General features: G+C 41.1%; 1 protein-coding gene across 1 annotated transcript in view; it reads right to left on the reverse strand.

Moving 5' to 3' along the window:
• Positions 1-2,577: 2,577 nt before the first annotated feature.
• LOC136587526 (arf-GAP with SH3 domain, ANK repeat and PH domain-containing protein 1-like) overlaps positions 2,578-20,324 on the reverse strand; it is a 193,270-nt gene continuing 175,523 nt past the window's right edge. The window contains exons 20-28 of the mRNA XM_066586153.1: positions 18,907-18,974; positions 17,420-17,527; positions 16,927-17,152; positions 12,953-13,111; positions 10,678-10,744; positions 9,465-9,520; positions 9,142-9,290; positions 7,548-7,670; positions 2,578-6,415 (exon numbers count right to left, since the gene is read on the reverse strand). Of these exons, the coding sequence (XP_066442250.1) occupies positions 6,341-6,415; positions 7,548-7,670; positions 9,142-9,290; positions 9,465-9,520; positions 10,678-10,744; positions 12,953-13,111; positions 16,927-17,152; positions 17,420-17,527; positions 18,907-18,974 (1,031 nt within the window). The 3' untranslated portion in view covers positions 2,578-6,340. The remainder of the gene's footprint in view (positions 6,416-7,547; positions 7,671-9,141; positions 9,291-9,464; positions 9,521-10,677; positions 10,745-12,952; positions 13,112-16,926; positions 17,153-17,419; positions 17,528-18,906; positions 18,975-20,324) is intronic.

Here is a 20,324-nt window from a genome sequence, read left to right on the forward strand (position 1 = left end):
TTAGGAATGGCTGTTGGCTATATGAGCTAGCTTAAGTATGTGGGGGCCTTAAGGGTGTGTTCACATGTTGCTGATTCCTGCGGATTTTTGTGCAGATCTCTAACAGATTTCACCCTTTCGATTGATTTCAATGGAAAGGGTGAAATCTGCTGTAGATCTGCAGCAAACCAGCTACGTGTGAAAGCAGGCTTTAGGCCGGTGTCACATGGGCGTAAGCGCATTTACTTGCACATTTGTGCAATGGGCATTGTGTATTTGCACATGCATGTGTGTGTTTTTTACTGTACTTTTTGCGTATGCAAAAAACACGTAACCATGCTCACATTCAATGAAATGGGAAATTAATGTAATTACCTCAATAGGTCATTTCAAAAGGATGAAACCCAACCCATGGCAACTCTGCAACAAAGTCCATAGAAAAATCTGCACCCTTTATGTCCGGATTTGGCCACTGCAGATGTGCTATGTGTTTGCTGTGAATTTTCCACTGTCGAAAACCCGCACTGAATATATCTTGTGTGACAGCACTCTTGAGCCTCGGTCAGATTTTTGCACGCCTATGTGTGCAAAAGAAATGCAACCCACGGATGTGCAAAAAGTGCGTTACCAAAGTTCTGTGCTTTTTTTTCCACATGTGCGCAAAATAGTGTGTTCAGGCCTTCAACAGGCAAAGTTTCGCATACCCGTTCACTGGAGCAACTGTGCTTGTAGAAGCACAGCTGCTCCATGAAAGTTCCTTCATCACTGAACACTGTGATAGCACTGTCACAGTGTTCAGTGATGATGGGACTCCCCGCGGGGATGAAAGAATCCCCTGCCACAGCTGTGGCAGAGGACCGCGATGCTATCCCATTGCTTTCAATGGGGGCGGCACTGCTACCGCCCCATTGAAAGCAATGGGATGTAGGCAACCCCTGCAGTGATGATTTTCAGGGGGGAGTTGAAATATAAGCCCTACCCCAAAAATCATTCCAAGCTGCATAAAAAAAAAATAAAAATCAACTCACCTAGAAGCGCTGTCCAGCTCTACTCCCCGTCCCTAGTAGTCGTCTTCTGTATTCTGATGGCCAGGGATTGAAAAATCCCTGCCTCCAGAAAGCATTGCCTCTGATTGGCTGAGCTCTGTGACCTATCAGAGGCAGCGCTGGGCTGTCATTCAATGGCTGAGTGCTGTCACTGATTGGTCACAGCGCTTAGCCAATCAGAGGCAGCACTTTCTGGAGGCGGGGATATTGTTTGACCATTTATAGTCTCTGCGTATGTCAAGCAATACGTTTTAGTACTTCTTTTTGGATTATAACATATATACTCAATGGATGGCAATAATGTAATGTGAACAGCCCCTAAGAAGAAAATTGTGCTGTTACATTACACAGTTTATGGATTGGGTTTATCTTCCACAGCATGTAAAACCTCACAATAAGTACAGTAAAACTTGCACATGCGCTTACGCCCATGTGACACACCGGCCTACTCCTTCTACTTATGATCTTTTAAAGGCTTATGGACAGTCAAGAGTGGCGCCCTTTATTACCACAATTGGAAAGCTAAAGAATGTCTCCTTCTTTACAGAGAACATGCTTGGGTGCCGTGTAATAAAATACCCTGTGGTTAGTGCAGGCAAATATGTGGCTGCCTGCAGATATCGCCAGCAACAGCAGCGGGTCAATGTGGGTTTGAGCAGCCAGACCTACAGCGATTAGCGGATTGCTAGGGTGTCACTTAATAACCCAGCTATATGGTTAGGCAAATAGCATAGTCTCAACTGAGATTGGATGGCCTGTTTCATTCATGACAGGTCTTCTGTCAATAAGGCACTTGGTGGCAACCTTTTATGGGAGATAAAGCAAGATTTGCTTATCAATGTAGGAGGATCCTGTGAAATATTTTAACCTATAGCACTTAATGCCTCAAAGATCGCTACATCCTAGTGAACTGACAATCTAATACTGATACAGTCCATAAGGTTACCACCTCTACATGTATGTGGCTCACACTTGGGTCTTACATATACAGCTATATTGCTTTGTCTTGTATGGAACCATAAATGGGCTCCCATTCTAATGCATGGGGTCCATACTCTATCGCTGTATGCTAATTTCATAAGGCGTAATAAGGTTTTTCCAATTGTTATAATTTTAAGAGGGCCTTAAAAGTTCCTGAGAACTTCTTCATAATTGAATACCTTCATAGGCTCCGTTCACAGTTGTGTTGAGAACCTCCATCGGGGGTTCAAATTTTCTGATATTTTTGACAGCAATTCTGTAACACTTTTCTAGTCAACTAATATGCAGAAACCAACCATAAAGGTTACATTAAAGTCCACTGAATCTATCAAAGTGGCTTGGCTTCCATTCTGAATGGAACCTGTGACACTAGGGTGAACCAAACCTAGGAAGATACTCTTTATGTCCTTTACATGTGAAACTAATGCAGCATTAGTGTTAACACATAAGTGCAGGACAATTACATGATGAAGTACTCTATCACAGTGTTCCCCAACTCCAGTCCTCAGGGACCGCCAACAGGTCAGGTCTTCAGGATTTCCTCAGTATTGCATTGCACAGGTGATGTAATTATGGTCGGTGCCTCAGACATTGCCACAGATGTTCTTACCATAGGATATCCTGAAAACATGACCTGTTGGTGGTCCCTGAGGACTGGAGTTGGTGACCCCTGCTCTATCAGACCCTTGCTAAGCGTTTGCCAGATGCTAAGAAAGAACCATAAATTGTTTGGTAAGAACTACATCTTATATCCAGCAGGGAGTCAATGTAAAAATATAAGGGAAATCGGGTAAAATAGCCAGAGATTTGTGCATACCGATTGCACAAATCTTGCATGAATATATATATGAGCAATTTTTTTTTCTTGTTTCCCCACATCACAGTGTGCGAAAAAATTGTGGCATGACCTATCTTTGGGCACTTCCACGGAATGCCTCACCCATTACTTTCAATGGGACTGGGAGAAACATTGCAAGGTGCATGCAATGAAATGCGAGGTTTCCCTGAAGTGACAAAAAACGCCTTGCATTCCGTGGGAAAATATCGCACGCTCCCGAGCGCGATATCAAGCCGAGTTTAACAACCCAATAACGCGCTTGCCCATATGAAATTAGCCTACCACAAACCACAAAAGGGCAGGGACCTATTAAAATATCTAAAAAGAGGTGTTTCTAGTTGTTTTGGGGGCACTCCTGGGTGGAGCGGGGAGGATATTCGAAACTTGGAAGGTATGCAAATGCTTTTTAAATACACTGGTATTAGATAATATGTTTCACGGTCACAATCTGTGCTATTGCTTCACTATTGCTGATATAGGATGACTTATAGAATAGTACATATATAGGTTGGTCATCTGAAGGCAATGTTTACTTACTGGAGTTGCGTTGGGATAATGATGAGTTTATTTTCCAGTTTCTCCTCTTTTTGGATCCAATCCATGTTTTGTCTATAAATGACACATGCAGACATACACCAAACTGTACGTGACAGCAAGTAGAGTTACCATGGACATATATTTAGATTTAGCAATGCAAATTAGACTTATAATTAGTGGTCATAATTTGAAATACAACTTTGATTTATTGATAATAAGGTACAGATAAAATTCTCAAGGTTTTTGGCAAGTATTTCTCATAGTCGGGTATGTAGAGAGCTCAGTCACTGCTACTGTCATTTACTATCTTCTGAAATATCAGCTACTCTTGACCTAAGTTAGGCTGCCTGCACAGGGGTGAGTCTGATCCCGCATGTGGGATTCCTGCAGTGGAGTATGACTTGCTGGCCGGCCGGTGACCCCAGCTTACCTCTCCATCGTCTACTCCTCTGCTGCGAATGTGCCGGACGGAGCACTGCTGCACATGCGCAGTACAGGGGATGCTGCGCTGTCACTATGGTGATGATGCGGCTTCTGCAACCATTCTGCAATGATGATTGCAGAATGGCCGCGGGAAGGATGGCTTCCATTGACTTCAATGGAAGCCGGCCATGCATAGCCCGCACAAAATCGCAGCATGCTGCAATTTCTCCGCCCGCGAGCGGAAAATCGCAATTGATTTTCACTTGTGGGCAGGAAATCACATATTCTCATAGAATGCTATGGGCAACATTTGCTGCAGAATCTGGAGGCGGAATCCCACTCCGGATTTAGCAATGCAAATCCGCCCATGTGTAGGCGGCCTAAAGGCTATGTTCTCCCCTTGCACTCTTTTTTTTTTAATCAATGTGTTTTTATTAACATTTCAAATTTTTTTGATTGCCATGCTTGCATCGTTTTCCAAGGCACTGCAGACCAGAGGACTGAAATCTTAGCAAATTCTGCCATAGTAAACTGATGGGTTGTTTCTTAGCTCCTCCCTTAGCCTGCTCCCATGTCAGATCAAGAGGACAGAGAGCAGGATAGAGAAAACTACTATTACAGAGGGCTGCATAACAGTGCCAGGCAATAGTGGAGAAGATCAGGAGCTCCTATCAGCAGAGAGGATGAGCTACATGGAGAAATAGCTGTGTAGTATTGAGTGGGTGTGATTAAGCTACACAGCTTCTGAAAAAGAAGAAAGGGGGAGCTGAGCTTGTGCGTATTTATGAGGGAGACCAGCTAATCCGTGCCGGTAACACCCCCAATCCGGAAACGTGAAGCCTGGAGAAACAAATATAGTCATACCAATTTCTTTGTCTACCTGATGCACACTTTGCATTAGTTTACATCATTAGTCTAAGACACTATACCTGCTTTAATTAACCAGTGCTGCACAGTGAAAGCAGCATTAGTGTCTTAGACTACCAATGCATACCATGCACAATGTGTGTCAGGTGGTCAGAGAAGTGCTTCGGTTATCTTTATTTCTCCAGGCCTGAAGGGCATGAGGCTTTCTAAGTGCATAGGAAGAAAAATTCAATGCTAAAATCAGGAAAGTGCATATTTTTTATGCAGTGACTTAGATGTGTGTATTGATTTTTCATGCACAAATGTTTCCATAGCCTTTAAGGACCATTCAAAATTTATACACTGTGTTATGTATAGTACAGGGTCCAAAAAATATCACAAATATATTACAAATGCTGATTTTTAAAGAAAAAAAAGAGATTGTGTTATAAAAGCCCTTATTTGTCCTCCCATGCTTCTTTGATACTGGGAGAAAATGGTTTCCTGATGGGACAAAATTGTGTATGCATACCAACAAAAATGGAATGACTTAATTGTAGAAACTGAGCTGTCAATGATGTGGAAAACCAAATCATTACCTCCTGAGGTCAGCAAAATAGGTGAAGTGGAGTCAACGTCTCTTTCAAGTTAATCAATATGTGAAATAATGGCTACTGTGCTATCCTGGGAGAGCTTTGAATCTCTTGAATGACTGGGTAATACTAGAAAGACTGAAACATACCGAGGATAGATAATCCAAGAATTATATATGTATCATTTACTTTAAAGGGAACCCATCAAGTTGAACATGGCAGCCAGTTATAGAGCAGGAGGAGCTGAACAAATTGATATATAGCTTTGTGGGAACAGAACTATAATAACTTGTAATTTACTCTTTAAATGACACTTCTTTCTGTACTTAGGATGTCAGTGGCAAGTCCTTTACCTGTATGACTGTGCATATAGACATAGCTGTCAATCGCTTGGTAGGACCGCCCACTGGACTCCTAATTATAGAAAGGGTAGGGATTAAAATGAATAAAATACAAGTTAGGATTACACAGATGGACTGTACATGTACAATATGATAGGTTTCCATTAAGTAATTACCCAATGGAAAAGATGGTCCCGGCCACCATTGCATTGAATGCACACATACATTTCTAAGATCTTGTATAGACACAACTAAGAGGCAATGGGATGAGCAATGGAGGATTTAAAAGATGGAAATAAGGTTTGGTGTTTTATTATTATGGATGTAATAACTGCTTCTGTCTAAGGACAGTGATGTATGAGCTCTTCTGTTGGAGACACAACTGCCCCACGTTGTGCATTATATAGATACGATTTAGCGGCTAAGCAGATACAATATGTTTGTAAAAATGACACAAAGCTATTTGCATTACAAGGCACAGCACAAGCATAATATGCATGTCTATTAACCCCCTTTAGCTCTCGCTTACATAACACAGGTTAGGGAGTCACATATTTGGCGATTATGACGTAGCTCCTTTTTATTGGAAGTTAACGACCAGAACAACCTATGCAGTTGAACTTGTTCCATGTTCCCAAGCTCTACCAAGCCAGTCACAGGTCCATGCAGAGGCATATAGGTCTTTCTCAATATTATATATACAACTGAAATCCTTTGCTTTTTCTCAGTACATTTAATGCCCAAGGGATTGTGCTTTTAGTCGGTCATGATATGCACAAAGGATGCTGGGAAAACACCTCTTCTATGTAGTTGCCCGTCAATGTAGCCGTTCTAGGAAAGAATGAGGAGGAAGGAATAAGAAATTACATGTGATAGCACAGGACGTTTGTAAAACATGACTGTATTAATCCTGCCAGCATAACTTATAAGGGAAGTTTTTTTAAACCATTAGAACCCCAGGATGTATATTTACATCCCAGACATTCGGGGTTAATACGGCACAGGAAGCTGGGCCGCTCCCTACACAACTAGTGTTAGCTGTCTTTGACAGTTGACATCCGGCTCCAACAGCCGGAGTCAGAGTTCACCTGATTGTGGTTGTAAACCCTTCAAATACTGCTGTCAATTCTTACAGTAGCCTTTAAATGTACCAAATGGCCCTCCTACAATGAGATCATGAGGTGCCGTCTGGGTGTCATGGCCGCCGGAGACCTTCTGAAGGCACTCAGGGCTGTCAAGTATTTCTGCCAATTAGGATGGGCCTGGGGTCTGTCTTAATAGGATGCTTGCAGAAATACAATATACTGCAATGCTGAAGTATTGCAGTATATGGTATAAGCGATGAAATAATCGCAAGTTTAATTTCCCTAAAGGGAATTTTAAAAAAAATAAAAAACAAGGTTTATTATTTAAAAAAAATAAAGGATATTAAAAGTTTAAAAAAACCTCCTTTTGTCATTTTTTTAATTAAAAAATCAAAACAGAAAATCCCAAAACATATTTGGTATCACCAAGGCCATTACAGTCCAACCTTAAAAAAAAAATACATTATTTATCTTCCGTGGTGAATATCATGTATTTATTTTCCCCTGACAACGCCAGAATTGTGCTATTTTTGGTCACCCTGTATCCAAGAAAAACATTATAAAAAGTGGTTAAAAAGTTGTATGTATGTACTCCAAAATGGTACCAATAGAAACTACAGCTCATCCTGCAAATAAATAGCAATATTGAAAAATACAACTAGTCCAGCTAAAAACAAGCCCTTCCACAGCTAAGTCGATGGAAAAATGACAAGAGTTATGATTTTTTTGAAAGTGCGAAAGAGAAACCTAACATGGGAAAAAAAAGGGCTACATCCTTATTGCTCGGTTACAGATCTCTGGGCATCAGGAAGTGGCACAGAAGGGGATCACTAGGCACATACCTTAAGGAGGACTCTGTAAATGATTTAGCTACTTACCCACCAGTTCTGATCCTCCTCTTCTGTGACTACAATAATTTCTCCTATATTAAATGTGAGTTCATCTTCTCTATCTGCTGTGCAGTCAAATAAAGCCTTCACCCGGCGGAGCTTTGGCTTACTCTTAAGAAAGACAGAAACAAGTACAAAACATTAGGTACTGAGGTATGAAGAGGGTAAAACTGAATGTGTAAATACATATATACAAGCTCTGAACATCTTTTAAATCCACAGTATGTCAATTTATGGTGTGGATTTTCCCCATAGATTTCACCACTTTTAATGAGTGAAGTGAAATTCACAGTGACTCTACTACAAAATCCACATGTAATACAAGCCTATTTTGTCATATATTTGTAGAGGATTTTACTGCACATTTGAGGCAAAATTCGCAAAAGATTGTTTTCTATTCAGTTTGCCTCCCATATAAACCTAAAGGCCATGGAAACCATTTTGCATGAAAAATCAATACACACATATCTTACTAATTCTCAGCAGAAATAAATCAAGCATTTTATCTTTTTTTTCAATGAGTTTTCCTTGTCTTGCATGTAGAAAGCCTCATACTTGGTTTACAGATTTTCCCACATTCAAGTTTTTGGCTTGGAGGAGTTTCCAGCACTAATAAGCTGGTCTCTCAAGCAGTTCAAGAAATACAAGAAGTACAAGCTCAGCTCCCCATTGCTCTTTCAAAGGTTTTATAGTATAATCCAATTCACTCAACACTACACAGCTATCTCTCCATCTATGTCTTCCTCTCTCTGAGTAGCTGCTGGTCCCGTTTGCCCTCTCTGCTGATAAGAGCAGAAAATTTACCAGGAGTGAATTACAGCCCTCTGTAATAGTAGCTTTCTCTGCTCTCTATCCTCCTGATCTGCTATACCATCCTTTCCGAACAGCCCTCTAGAATAGCTCAGTGGAAAGGCCGTGAATATAACTTCAAAAAAGGGGATCAAGTTAGGGGAGAAATCTGTTAGTTTACTATGACTGACAGAATTTGCTAAGATTTCAGTCCTCCAGTTTGCAATGCATTGGAAATTAATAGAAGCGTAAAAATCAAACAATAAAAAAAGTTAATGAAAAACAATTATAAAAAAGTCTTCATTTCCAGAAACGCATTGATAAAAAAAAATGAGTGCAAGAGTGTAAATAGCCTTAAAGAATTACTTACAGGTGGGCATGTGTTACACAGGACAGGTTTGCAGTGTTGAAAACAAGCATGATTACTTGTTTCCAAAATGAATCACTGTTCCATACAATTGACTGTACTCTAAAAGTACCTTTACACGGGATGACTGTTGGGTACATAAGCACCGACAGCTGTCCCACTGACTAGCGCCCCTGTGATCTCACACAGGAGCGAAAGCCATTCAGAAAATGGAGGTGTAGCAGCTGAAGATCTCTTCCGGCTCCTTTTAGGTGAGCTAAAAACCAAGTGACTCTACGGTTGAACAATTCCTAAGTGCCCCGTCGGTAGCTGTGTTTACACAGAATGCCTATCGCCCAAATTCTCTGTTTCTAGCAATTATTCAGGCAATAATCGCCATGTATAAAAAATGATGTCACATAAGAAACATTAACAAAGAACTCTCACCAGGCTCATCCTTCGTGGCATGGGTAGAGGTGGCTCCTGGGTGGGGATTGGGACATGATAGAGTTCTTGCGCAGATGACCCTGGAGATATATTACTCTGAATTGATCTTTGGTTTCCTAGTTTTGTATATCCTTCTGTTCTGTAATCAACTAATAAATGAAGAGTAGGGCAATGAACTTTAGCATATTTGACAAAAGATCTAATATATGTAAAAAAAAAAACAATGTTGAAATGCATTTCATGATATGTAATTCTCAAGTGATTGCATGCTATATATAGAGAGAATAAAATGCCACATTCATGATTAAGATAGGAACATGTACCTTTTGGTGGAATTTCTGGCACTTCATGAAGACTACTGAGCTTTGGGGATCCAATGCTGTAGAACATAAGGACAAACAATATAACAATATCAAGCAACTATGTGCCAAATGTGAGGAATTATTTACACGGACAATCTCTCTCACTCCAAGGCTACGTGCACATGGCTGTAACTGCTATATGCACCAGAGGGACTCGGCAGCAACTTGCAATGGACAGCACACAGACACCCATCCCTCTTAGGCAATCACAGGCAGCGTTCAGCCATTCACTGAGTTCATTGAATGGCCAAGCGCTGCCTGTGATTGGCTGAGCGCTGTGACGAATCACAGGCAGTGCTCAGCTGTCATTTAACGAATGGTTGAGGGCTGCCTGTGATTGGCTGAGCGCTCAGCCAATCAGACGCAGCCCTTTTGGCGGATGGAGATTTTAAATCCCCGCCTGCTGAAAAAGCTTCATTACAGTACTGGGGACCAAGCAGCTAGATGCGCCTGAGCCCCGACAGCGGTGGAGATGTGAGTATATATCTTTTAATTTTTTACTACAGCTAGGGATGATTTTCGGGGAAGGGCTTATATTTAAAGCCCTTCCCCGAAAATCATTGAATGAGTTGCCGGCAGGCCATTGCTTTCAGTGGGGCTGCCAGCAGCAGCGGTCCATTGAGAGCAATGCTGCACAGATCTTTGTTCACACGTGTTTTGGCACATGTGTGGACGTGCGGATTTGTGTGCACCTACGGTTGCAAATATAAAAAAATGACAATTTTTACACATTTTCCTCAATTTTGGCAGATTTAAATAAATATGTTCAAATTGTATTAGTTTACTTTTACCGTCTAAATAAAGTACAGCATGTGATTAAAAAAAACCTATTTCAGGATTACTTGGACGTTTAAAACCTTTACAGAGTTTTTCTCCGTTAAGGCTTCTTCACATGTCAGTATTTATCATCAGCATTTTGTAAGCCAAAACTAGGAGCGATCCAAAATATAGAAGAAATGCAAATGTTTCCATTATATTTACTCTGTATGTTCCACTCCTGGTTTTGGCTTACAAAACACTGATGAAAAATACTGACGTGTCAATAAGCCCTTAAAGTGACACATATCAGAATTCCCAAATTAGGGGTTATCCATGAAGACAAAACAGGCTTGGTCTTAAAGGGGTTAAAGAACTTAATAAACCGATCTATACTGAATATATGATAGATATTCACCTTGGTCTCCTAGATACAACTTCTGATTGGAGAAATTTGGATGGAGAAGTACAACATGAGCCATAATCTGGAATATGAAGACAACATTTGAGTTTTCTGTTTTAGGTATGAGGAGAACACTACTGTATAGACAAGCAGACAACACTTTTTGGTTTTGGATTAGTACAATTTACATGAGTATTAACTCAAACCATTCAAGTTGAACCTCACATGTCACTGAAAGCATTTATGACAAACATGATTTTTTATGAATATTGGTGGAGCACTTGAGCTGTCTGACCGAAATGGAGAGGAAATACGACGTGTTCAGAGGTTTTTCCACTAAACACATTATTCTTGTATGATTCTTAAGGGTCTAAAGGCTGATACACCGAGGGATCACGAAAATAGCAGTCCCAAAGTTCCCCTATTGAATGGACTAGTGATACGCATGTGTGACCATGGTTCCATTTACTTCTATAGGACTGACTGATATATACGAGTGCATCACTCAGCTGTCTCCAGTGGAAATGCAAGTGCACCACTGCACTATTTACTACATGGACTCAAGTACTGCCTTGCTAGTAGATCCCAGCAGATGTACCCCCAGTTATTGTACATTTAGCAGCTATCCTGTGGATAGGTGATAAATACGTTCAATGGCAAAACAGATTCAATCTATGTACATACATACACGAGACTGAACACAACAAACGGTCATTACAATACCATGTATGACATGCTGTCAAATTTAAAAATCATTTCGACCCCATTGTATATACACAGTTGTAAACAAAATTACTCAACTCCCATTGCAAACTAGGTTTGTTTGCCAAGTTTACAAACATTTAGCTGTTTGCTAAAAACAATGAAACACGAACAATTTAAACAACTTAACACAACTAATATAATAAATGGTTTCTCCAAATTCACCACAAAATGCCACTTTTAATGACTGCTGCAATCTCAGAATTATTCAACTCCCTGAATAGAACCCCACACAATTGCACATCAGATGTTGTCTCAAGCACACCTGATGCAACTAATCAAGGGCTTCATTAGTTGCATCAGGTGTGCCTGAGATAAAACATCAGTATCTTGGTCTGGCTAAGGCATTGTTAACTGTGACATTTGTTTCCATGTTAGAAACATAGCTAAGCCAAGAAAGTGGTCTAAAAAGTTGAGATCACGAATTCACGATACGAAACTGAATGTTCATAGAGATACAGCTAGAAGGATAGTTCACAAGTTCTCAGTTAAAGGAAAAATGGCTACACTACCTGGTGAAAAAAAGGGAGCTATCGCTGGCTGTCACCAGGCTCCTAAGGAGGCGGTTAGTCAAAAACCTTCAAGTGACTGCAAAGACCTGCAGCAAGATACACTAAGATTTCCATTTGCACACTACGACACATACTAAATACTGAAGGTCTTCGTGCCCAAACTCCAAGATGTACATCTCTACTGACCCAAAAGCACAAGGAACGTCTTCTCCAGTATGCTTAAAACCATATAAATAAGCCCCAGTAGTTTTGTGATTCCGTTCTGTGGAGTGATGAAACAAAACTGTAACTTTTTGGGTCTATGGATCAGCGGTATGTCTGGAGGAGGAAGAATGAAGCAAGTGATAAAACGAACATCCTGCCTACATGGAGCATGGCGGTGGCCTGGTGATGCTCTGGTGCTACTTTGCTTCCTCTGACACTGGAACCCTGCAATATGTGGAGGGCAAAATGGATTCAGTCAAGTATCAGGAAAATCTTAGGAGAAAGCATCATGCCTTCTGTGAGGAAGCTGAAGACTGAGCATCATTAGACCTTCCTACAGGACAATAATCCCAAGCATATGTCAAAGTCCACCAAGGCTTGGGTTCAGAATAAGTCCTGGTAGATTCTGCAGTGACCATCACAGTTGCTTGATGTGAACCCCAAAGAAAAAAGTCATGAAAAGTGGCATTTTATGGTGAATTTGGAGAAACAAGTTATTATATTAGTTATGTTGAGTTATTTAAATCATTTTTGTTTAAATATTTTTTTGCAAACCGACGAGAGTTTGTACATTTGCAGTGGGAGTTTGAATTATTTTGATTGCAACTATATGTTAGATTATGCAAAAAAGGCCTTTTCCTAACCCATTGTGAGCATCAAAAAGCAGATATTTTATTTAGTACTTTGTATCCTGAATAATGCAGCTTACAATAACATTACATTGTAAGATCGCATAAATAATAAATGATCAATGATGTTACAATATTCCAGTGTAATAGACTCATAAACAGCCTGAGTGAAGCTCCTCTTACCAAAGTGCAGACTGCTTTGACTGGAGGGACTGTGTGGAATGACGGGTGCAGGCTCTGAAAGTGCCCTCTTGTGCTTTGTAGTCAGTGGAGGGGTGGCAGGCAGCTTTTTGGGGACAGGTGAGGGACTGGCAGGGGGAGGAGGTGGTGGTATATTGGGTGCTGACAAAAAAAAAACAATAAGCATGCATTGAATGATTGCGCTGACCCAGTGGATACAGTTATTGTCATTTATGGTGCAAAATTTAAAACATAAAAAAAATGCAGAATTACTAAGTTTTTTCAACCCCCCAGGGAGAGTTAAATAGAATGTATCATTTATATTTTTTACTAATTAAAATCTGTTTATATTTTCTGATTGAAGTTTTTTAATTCATTTTCTGTACATGACTATGGGGCAGGGGGCATCTTGCTTGAGCTGCATTTAACAGCATTTAGAGATATGCTTTACATAAGCCTCATAAACAATTTCCACAATAGACAAGAGCTGACTCACTGGCTTCTATGGGAGAGTGTTGTGCGCATGCTCTGTGACCTGTGCAGGGAAGGGGAGGAGGTAAGCTGTGACCATCACCTATTCCGGTGTATCCTATGTTATCTATATATACAGATGGGTTAAGGCCCATTTAGACAGGACGAATGTCGGGCAAACGATTTTGCACAGGAGCGAGTATCTTTGTTTCACAGTGGGACGGCTGCAGGAGATTTCCATATGCGTGTTCCCCTCGTCCCTCTCCATTGACATAACATAGCAGCCGTTCAGTACTGAATGTCTTCTGTTTACACTGAACGATCAGCTCATCGTCCATCGTTTATGCTGCATAAACGATGAGCTAAACTTTGAGAGTTCAGTGCAAATAGCAGCCGTTCAGTACTGAATGGCCGCTATGTTAAATGAATGGAGAGGGGCGGGGGAATGTGAGGAGATAAATATCCTCCAGCTGCCCAGCTGTGAAGGAATGATATGCACTCCTGTGCAAAAGCACGTGAGCAGGTACTTTCGGGGACGAGTGTCGGGCATCGTGTGCCCGTCATTCGTCCCGTCTAAATGGGCCTTCATGCTTTAGCTTGTGATTAATGTGATATTAATGTGTGTCGTGCTACAGGGTGCTTTTATTTACACTTTAAATAACTTTAGAATGTTTTTTGTTAAGTAAAGAGAACAATAACTTTTTAATGGCTTAAGATAAAGTATCTTTCTGTGCCATGCTATCACAATCAAGCTTATAGTTGTCCCATCTGTAGGTGTCACCTTTCATTGTAATCCTGTCTGTGATGATAATAAGATAACTACAGAATAGGAAGTATCAAACTATTCTTAAACTCAGTGGTCAGTGTAAATAGGGAATGATGTTAACATCCTTACAAAATATAGATCGTGACATCGAAAATTTATTAAAAAAGCACCAAAAATTGTTCAAAAATTTGTTTAACATAAAACCATAAAAACATGAAAAAGATTTATTTGTTTTATACAATCGGTCAATACGTTTTTGTACTCCAAAGTAGTGCCAAGAAAAGTACAACTTCTTCCAGAGGAAAAAAAAAATCCTTATTCAGCTAAGTTATGGTTCTTTGGAAAAAAAGCTTTGTCATTAGGGCCCAAATTAGGCTGGTTACTAAGGGGTTAACAGAAATCAATGTAATCATTTGGAAAGAATGCATTTTTTACTGTTAGTTTTAATTGTGTACAGTAATTTACTGAGGGGTATAATGAGCATAATCCTCATGGATTTTTGTGACCTCAATCACATTGTTACAATTCTTTTATCTACAAGACACTCCGTCAATCCGAAAAACCAAACTAAACATTGCTAGCTGTTAGTAGTTACTAAATAACTATACAGTCAACCTCATTTCCTGACTAACGGGGGTTTCTCTTTTATATGAACACCTTATGACTCTCAACCTAACAGCGTGCCAACAAAACTCTTTTTGTTCCTTGTACACCATTAGGCCTTAGTCACACGGGCTTTTTTTCCCGCGATTTGCGGATCGCATGACGGATGCGCATCCGCAAATCGCGTGACCGGGGCCGAAAAATCGCCCGCAAAAAACTGCTCCTAACCGCGTTTCAATAGAAACGGGCCAGAGCAGTCCAGCGCATTGAATTCAATGGAACCGGCAATACAGCCAGCTCCATTGAAAGCAATGGGCTGCGGGCGATCTCACGATGAATTTTCGGGAAGGGCTTAAAAATATAAGCCCTTCCCTGAAATTCATCCAGAAATGTGTAAAAACAAAAAAAAAATATATACTCACCTGGTCCCGGCAGACGGAGTTCAGCCGCGGCCGGCCGGCAGTTCTCCTGAACTGCTCTGAATTCATGAATGACAGCTGAGAGCTGCCCCTGATTGGTCCCTGCGCTGAGCCAATCCGAGGCAGCACTCACTCACCCATTCATGAATTCATTTTAAATCCCCTGCTGCTGAATACTACTCAGAGCAGTTCAGGAGAACTGCCGGCCGGACGCGGCTGAAATCCGTCTGCCGGGACCAGGTGAGTATATATATATATTTTTTTGTTTTTACACATTTCTGGATGAATTTCAGGGAAGGGCTTATATATTTAAGCCCTTCTCGACAATTCACCCCGTGCACGCCGGCAGCCCATTGCTTTCAACGGGCAAACATCATTCTTCTCTGCCACAGCTGTTACAGCTGTGGCAGAGGAGAATGATTTGTCTAGTATATGTTCTCAATGGGGTCGGCACTGCTGCCGCTGGCCCCATTGAGCGCATATACAGAAGAGAACAGGAATCGCAGATCGCAGATGGGTGCGATCTGCGATTTCTGTTCTATAATTTATCGGACGAGCGCATAAAAAGCGCTCATGTGTCCGATACCATTGCAAAGCAATGGTTCTATAAAATCGCCGGACGCATGCACATGCGCAAATCGCGCGAAAAAACGCCCGTCTGACTGAGGCCTTATAAAGGATAACTAGCATCGGCCAATGATCGGCTGAGCAAATGTTCATACGAGCCTTCATTGCTGACCATTGCCCCATATAAACATCCCAGTGATCAGCTGATAAACAAGCAAATGCTAGTTTGTTTGCTAACTACATTTTTTATGCGGGCATGAAAATAATTTGTCAGCAGCCCATCCCTTCCTGGATGTGCAGCCAACAATACTACAGGAGGTATCATCATATTAAAGGGATTGTACCAAAATAGACTTATCACTGTTTCATAGGATAGGTAACAAAAGTCGGATTGGTGGGGGTCCACCGCTGAAATTCCCACCAATCCCGAGGATGTACATCCCATGTGACCTCATCTTCTCGTCACTGTGGCCTCACTGCACCAACCTGTAGTTATGTGAAAACTGAATGGTGCAGCAATTGTGCATGTGCAACCACTGCTCCATTCATTTCAATGGGGCTAATGGAAATAGTAAAAAGGGTTGTCCCACTTCTAGCTGTCTTCAGACATTGCGCAGGTACTGCAGGCTACGTCCCATTCTCTTCAATAGGAATCAGCCTGCAGTACCAACTTGGGCCACTTTGCAATGTATGGAACTGTATGAAAACAGCTAGAAGTGAGACAACCCCTTTAAGTCGAAGCGCTTGGCTAGCTCCTGCAAGCTCATTGAAAATCAATGGTGCTGCACCGCCCATGTGTGACCACTTCATCATTCAATATCCAGCTGCAGGGGTTGCAAGTAGCCCACAGTGAAGAGGAGAGGTGGATCCCATTCTCAGGATAGACGGTCCTCTCAGTAGTGAGAGACCACTGATCATACTTTTATTCCTTATCCTGTAAACAGATGATACAATTGTATTTTGGTACAACCCCTTTAACGATTATTCATCCCAATACTCACAATTAAATTCACATGTAAATTGAAGATTAATATGCGCTGTTCGGTATGCTATATCGTCAATCGTGATTGTAATGAGCAGATTATTACCTTCCATGTAAATGGGCCAATAGCATCTATTAATACAATTATCACTTTTCTGGGTTGGCATACCTCTAATAGGATTGCGTGGTGGCAGTGGGGGTGTGAAGGGAGCCGTTGGTGTCATAGGACTTTCAGTACAGGATTGTCCTCCGCCTATATCATAGCGTGAGTCTTGAGACACCTGAGATGCTCGTCTTAAAAATGATGTTGGAGGTCCCCTGTCTGAGAACTGAGCGCTGGGTGACTGGAAGCAACTGTATGGTCGCAGAGACCTCTCCTTCTTAACAGGACCCAGCTAGGAACGAAATACAAACTGTTTAAACTCTATACACAATGTATTTTCATAGTATTATGCTGTTCATTTGTCAAGTATGGACAGTTGGACACAATACAGAGTATCTATCTTACTTTAGGTCTTTCTCTGCTAAACACTTCGTCAAACAGGACCCCAACCACAATGGCAGACAACAGACTTAATGATGATGATGTGTTTTCTTACTTGCTACTTAGAAGGTTGTGGAGTAACATTGTAATATAGGGAGACTCTGTATTTTATGCTTACCTTTTCATCAAGATCATCATCACTTTCATACATGTCATCCTGACGCAACCGCCACTCATACTCCACATGGACACGCATGTTAAACTGATTGTTCTGAGCTTGGAGAAGCTGGTGAGAAGAATCAATATTCAGGCAGAAAAATAGAAAAGAGGTTGATAGAAATAAAAACGTAGTTTGGTGACCCTATAATTTAGTCTGTTTACTTCATATGATGCATGCTCCTTTTGATGATGATTGACAGCTTTCTCCCTATTACTGTGCATAGGGTGAGAGCTGTCAATCAGATAAGGGAGGGACCTTGCAGCTCATGAATATGCCAGGCTCCTGCGTCACAGCACTGAAAATTTTGTGCAATTAATAAACTCCAAGTTTGACAAAACTACAGCATATTCATAGATAACAAACTCCCAATGAAATCAGCAGATTTGTTACTTCTTCCTCCCATTCTCATATAAGGCAGCCGAAATGTGTTGACAAATTCCTTTTAGATCAATAACAGTAAAAATCAAAATCCCTATTTTGTTATGATTGAGCAACTTCCATCTGAAGCGATTCTCATGAAGACCAATTTGTCAAATAGGCTGAATAAATGCAGCGATCCACATTGTGGCCCTTCTGAACTTTTACCTGCTCAACATTACAGCTGTCACTTCAATGGGGCTGAGATGCAGTTTTTGGCACAGCACAGGAATGGACGGAATGCTGTACAGCAAAAACGCCATTCATTGTTATTATTTCTTGGGGCACCTGCGGTTGGACCCTCATCAATCAGCAAAAAATGGCATAATCCTATTACTTTCAACATGTATCACTACACATTGCTTTAACCCTTTCCAATCCACTGTCTGACGTCTAAAGACATTCTGATTGAAGACTGTACAGCTCTGATGTTGGAAGACGTCTGGCAGGGTATTCTTACTGTAGATTACTGGACGCTCTGTTGTCGGCGGCCTTTCCAGCATATCCCATACCGCAGTACTGGCTCTAAACAGCAGATGGCGCCATTGTATAATGGCAGAAAGAGAGAGCCACCTAGGAAATCCTGAATCCAAAATTGGATTGCAAAGGGTTAACGCAACCCTCCCGTTTTGGGACAAAATTTTGTCCTGGAATCGGATAGGGCAGTTATATTACCTGCTGTTAGTCTTCTGTGTTGAACGCCTGCCTGCTTACTGTGAATGGAGGTGGGCATGGGGAGAATGCTCACACACACCCTCCGCCGCCATGCCGCCAGTATTGTCAGTGGGGTGTAACACCACAGGAGTGAGCAGCACTGGGACGAGCTGTTGGGCATCGTTTGCCCGACAGCATGTCCTGTTTAAAAGGACCAAAAATTTCCCCCAATCAGGATTGATAAATCTGCCCCAATGTTTTTCTTGTCAGCATTGCCAGATAACAGCAATGTGTGTAAACGGTGCTCAATACACTTTCCATTTCAAGCTACATTGTTACCAGTTGTTTATGTGCGACCATTTTAACTTTCTTACCAAGTCTTCACAGAGAGAATGCTTGAGGCGTCTGGCAATATCCAATGCAGTTTCCCCAGCTTCGTTTTCTGCAAAAGGAAAAGGTTATAAAAGACACTCTGAGACCCAAGAAATCAAAGTAGAAAGGGTGATAGAGTCATTTCCAAATACGTCAGCCAAGTACAACCACTTGCATCGCCTGGCTTCTTAGTTATAATAGCGTAGAAAATCACATTTTGACTACAGTATTACATTTTTAGACACTTGTGTGGAACTAATGTATTCGTCATGCAAATCATTATCCAATTTAACCTTAGTCATTGTGTCATCCTAGAGGTATAGAGGCTGGAGAAGAAAGAAAATCATCCGCTAATGCAAAAATCTAAGATGTTCTCTGGTCAAATTCATCTGAAATGACATGAATTTGCTTGCTGTGAAGTGGTATTGTGTGCCACATCCCGTACATATATGAAAACATATTTGGTCTGATAGATCCAATGCAATTTACATTAAAGCGTGGTGGTAAGCCATGTTCAAAATTTTTTGTTTGGATGGATAACCCCTTCAAGGCCAGCACAATTCCCCGATAGTTTGCCATTTGGGCTATATCATGAATTTGATGAGTTTTTGCTATGCAAATTAAATACATATTTTGGATATATCATTTGAGAAAAAGATGTTGCCCACTTCTTGTCAGATTCTACTACTACACCAATACCAAAAAAGTGCAACATGTTTTTTTCACCAGGAACCAAAAGCCCTGAGGGGTGTAAATGCTGAGCATACTAGATGTTTCACTCCTGTCAGAGGAAGTCGAATAAACCATTACTGTAGTGTGTATATTCCAACCCCTCCTTTCAGAGCGCTGGTTATTCCTCGCATGGTTGAGTTCTTGTCCGGTCCATGTCCTCTTAGTACCTTCTCAGTTAGACAAGTACCTGGTGTTCTAACTTATTACTGGGTATTGTACATCTGCCTCCTGGTACTGTTGTGACTATTGCTATTTACATCTGTCAATTGTCACCCCAATCGAAGGATAGTCTAGGTATCCCTCAGGTTCTGGATGTGGGGCCGCCCTCATCAGGGCGATTGCTCTGCTTATAGGTAGAGTTTTTTTGTATTAGTATAATAGGGTAAGCTTTCTATTTCTCCATTGTTTAGATTCATAATTTATAGTTTTGTTCTCTGAGTTTTCAAATATTGTGTATATCTGTCCTTTTGGACAACTATCAAGTTGAATGGGTGTTTTTTGGCGTTCAGCTTGGATGTAATGCTCTGGCTATTTTGATTCAAATGAGACAACCCCCTAAAAGACAGGATATCCCTGTACGCTGATGATTTCTTACTATATCAGGCATGTTACCTCTGAAGATTTACCATTGATACTAGAGATCGTGGTGAGTTTTGGTTCATTTTCTGGACTCTCTATGAACTGGGGG

The sequence above is a fragment of the Eleutherodactylus coqui genome, chromosome 13, assembly GCF_035609145.1.
Source record: "Eleutherodactylus coqui strain aEleCoq1 chromosome 13, aEleCoq1.hap1, whole genome shotgun sequence".
In the NCBI taxonomy this organism is placed as follows: Eukaryota; Metazoa; Chordata; class Amphibia; order Anura; family Eleutherodactylidae; genus Eleutherodactylus; species Eleutherodactylus coqui.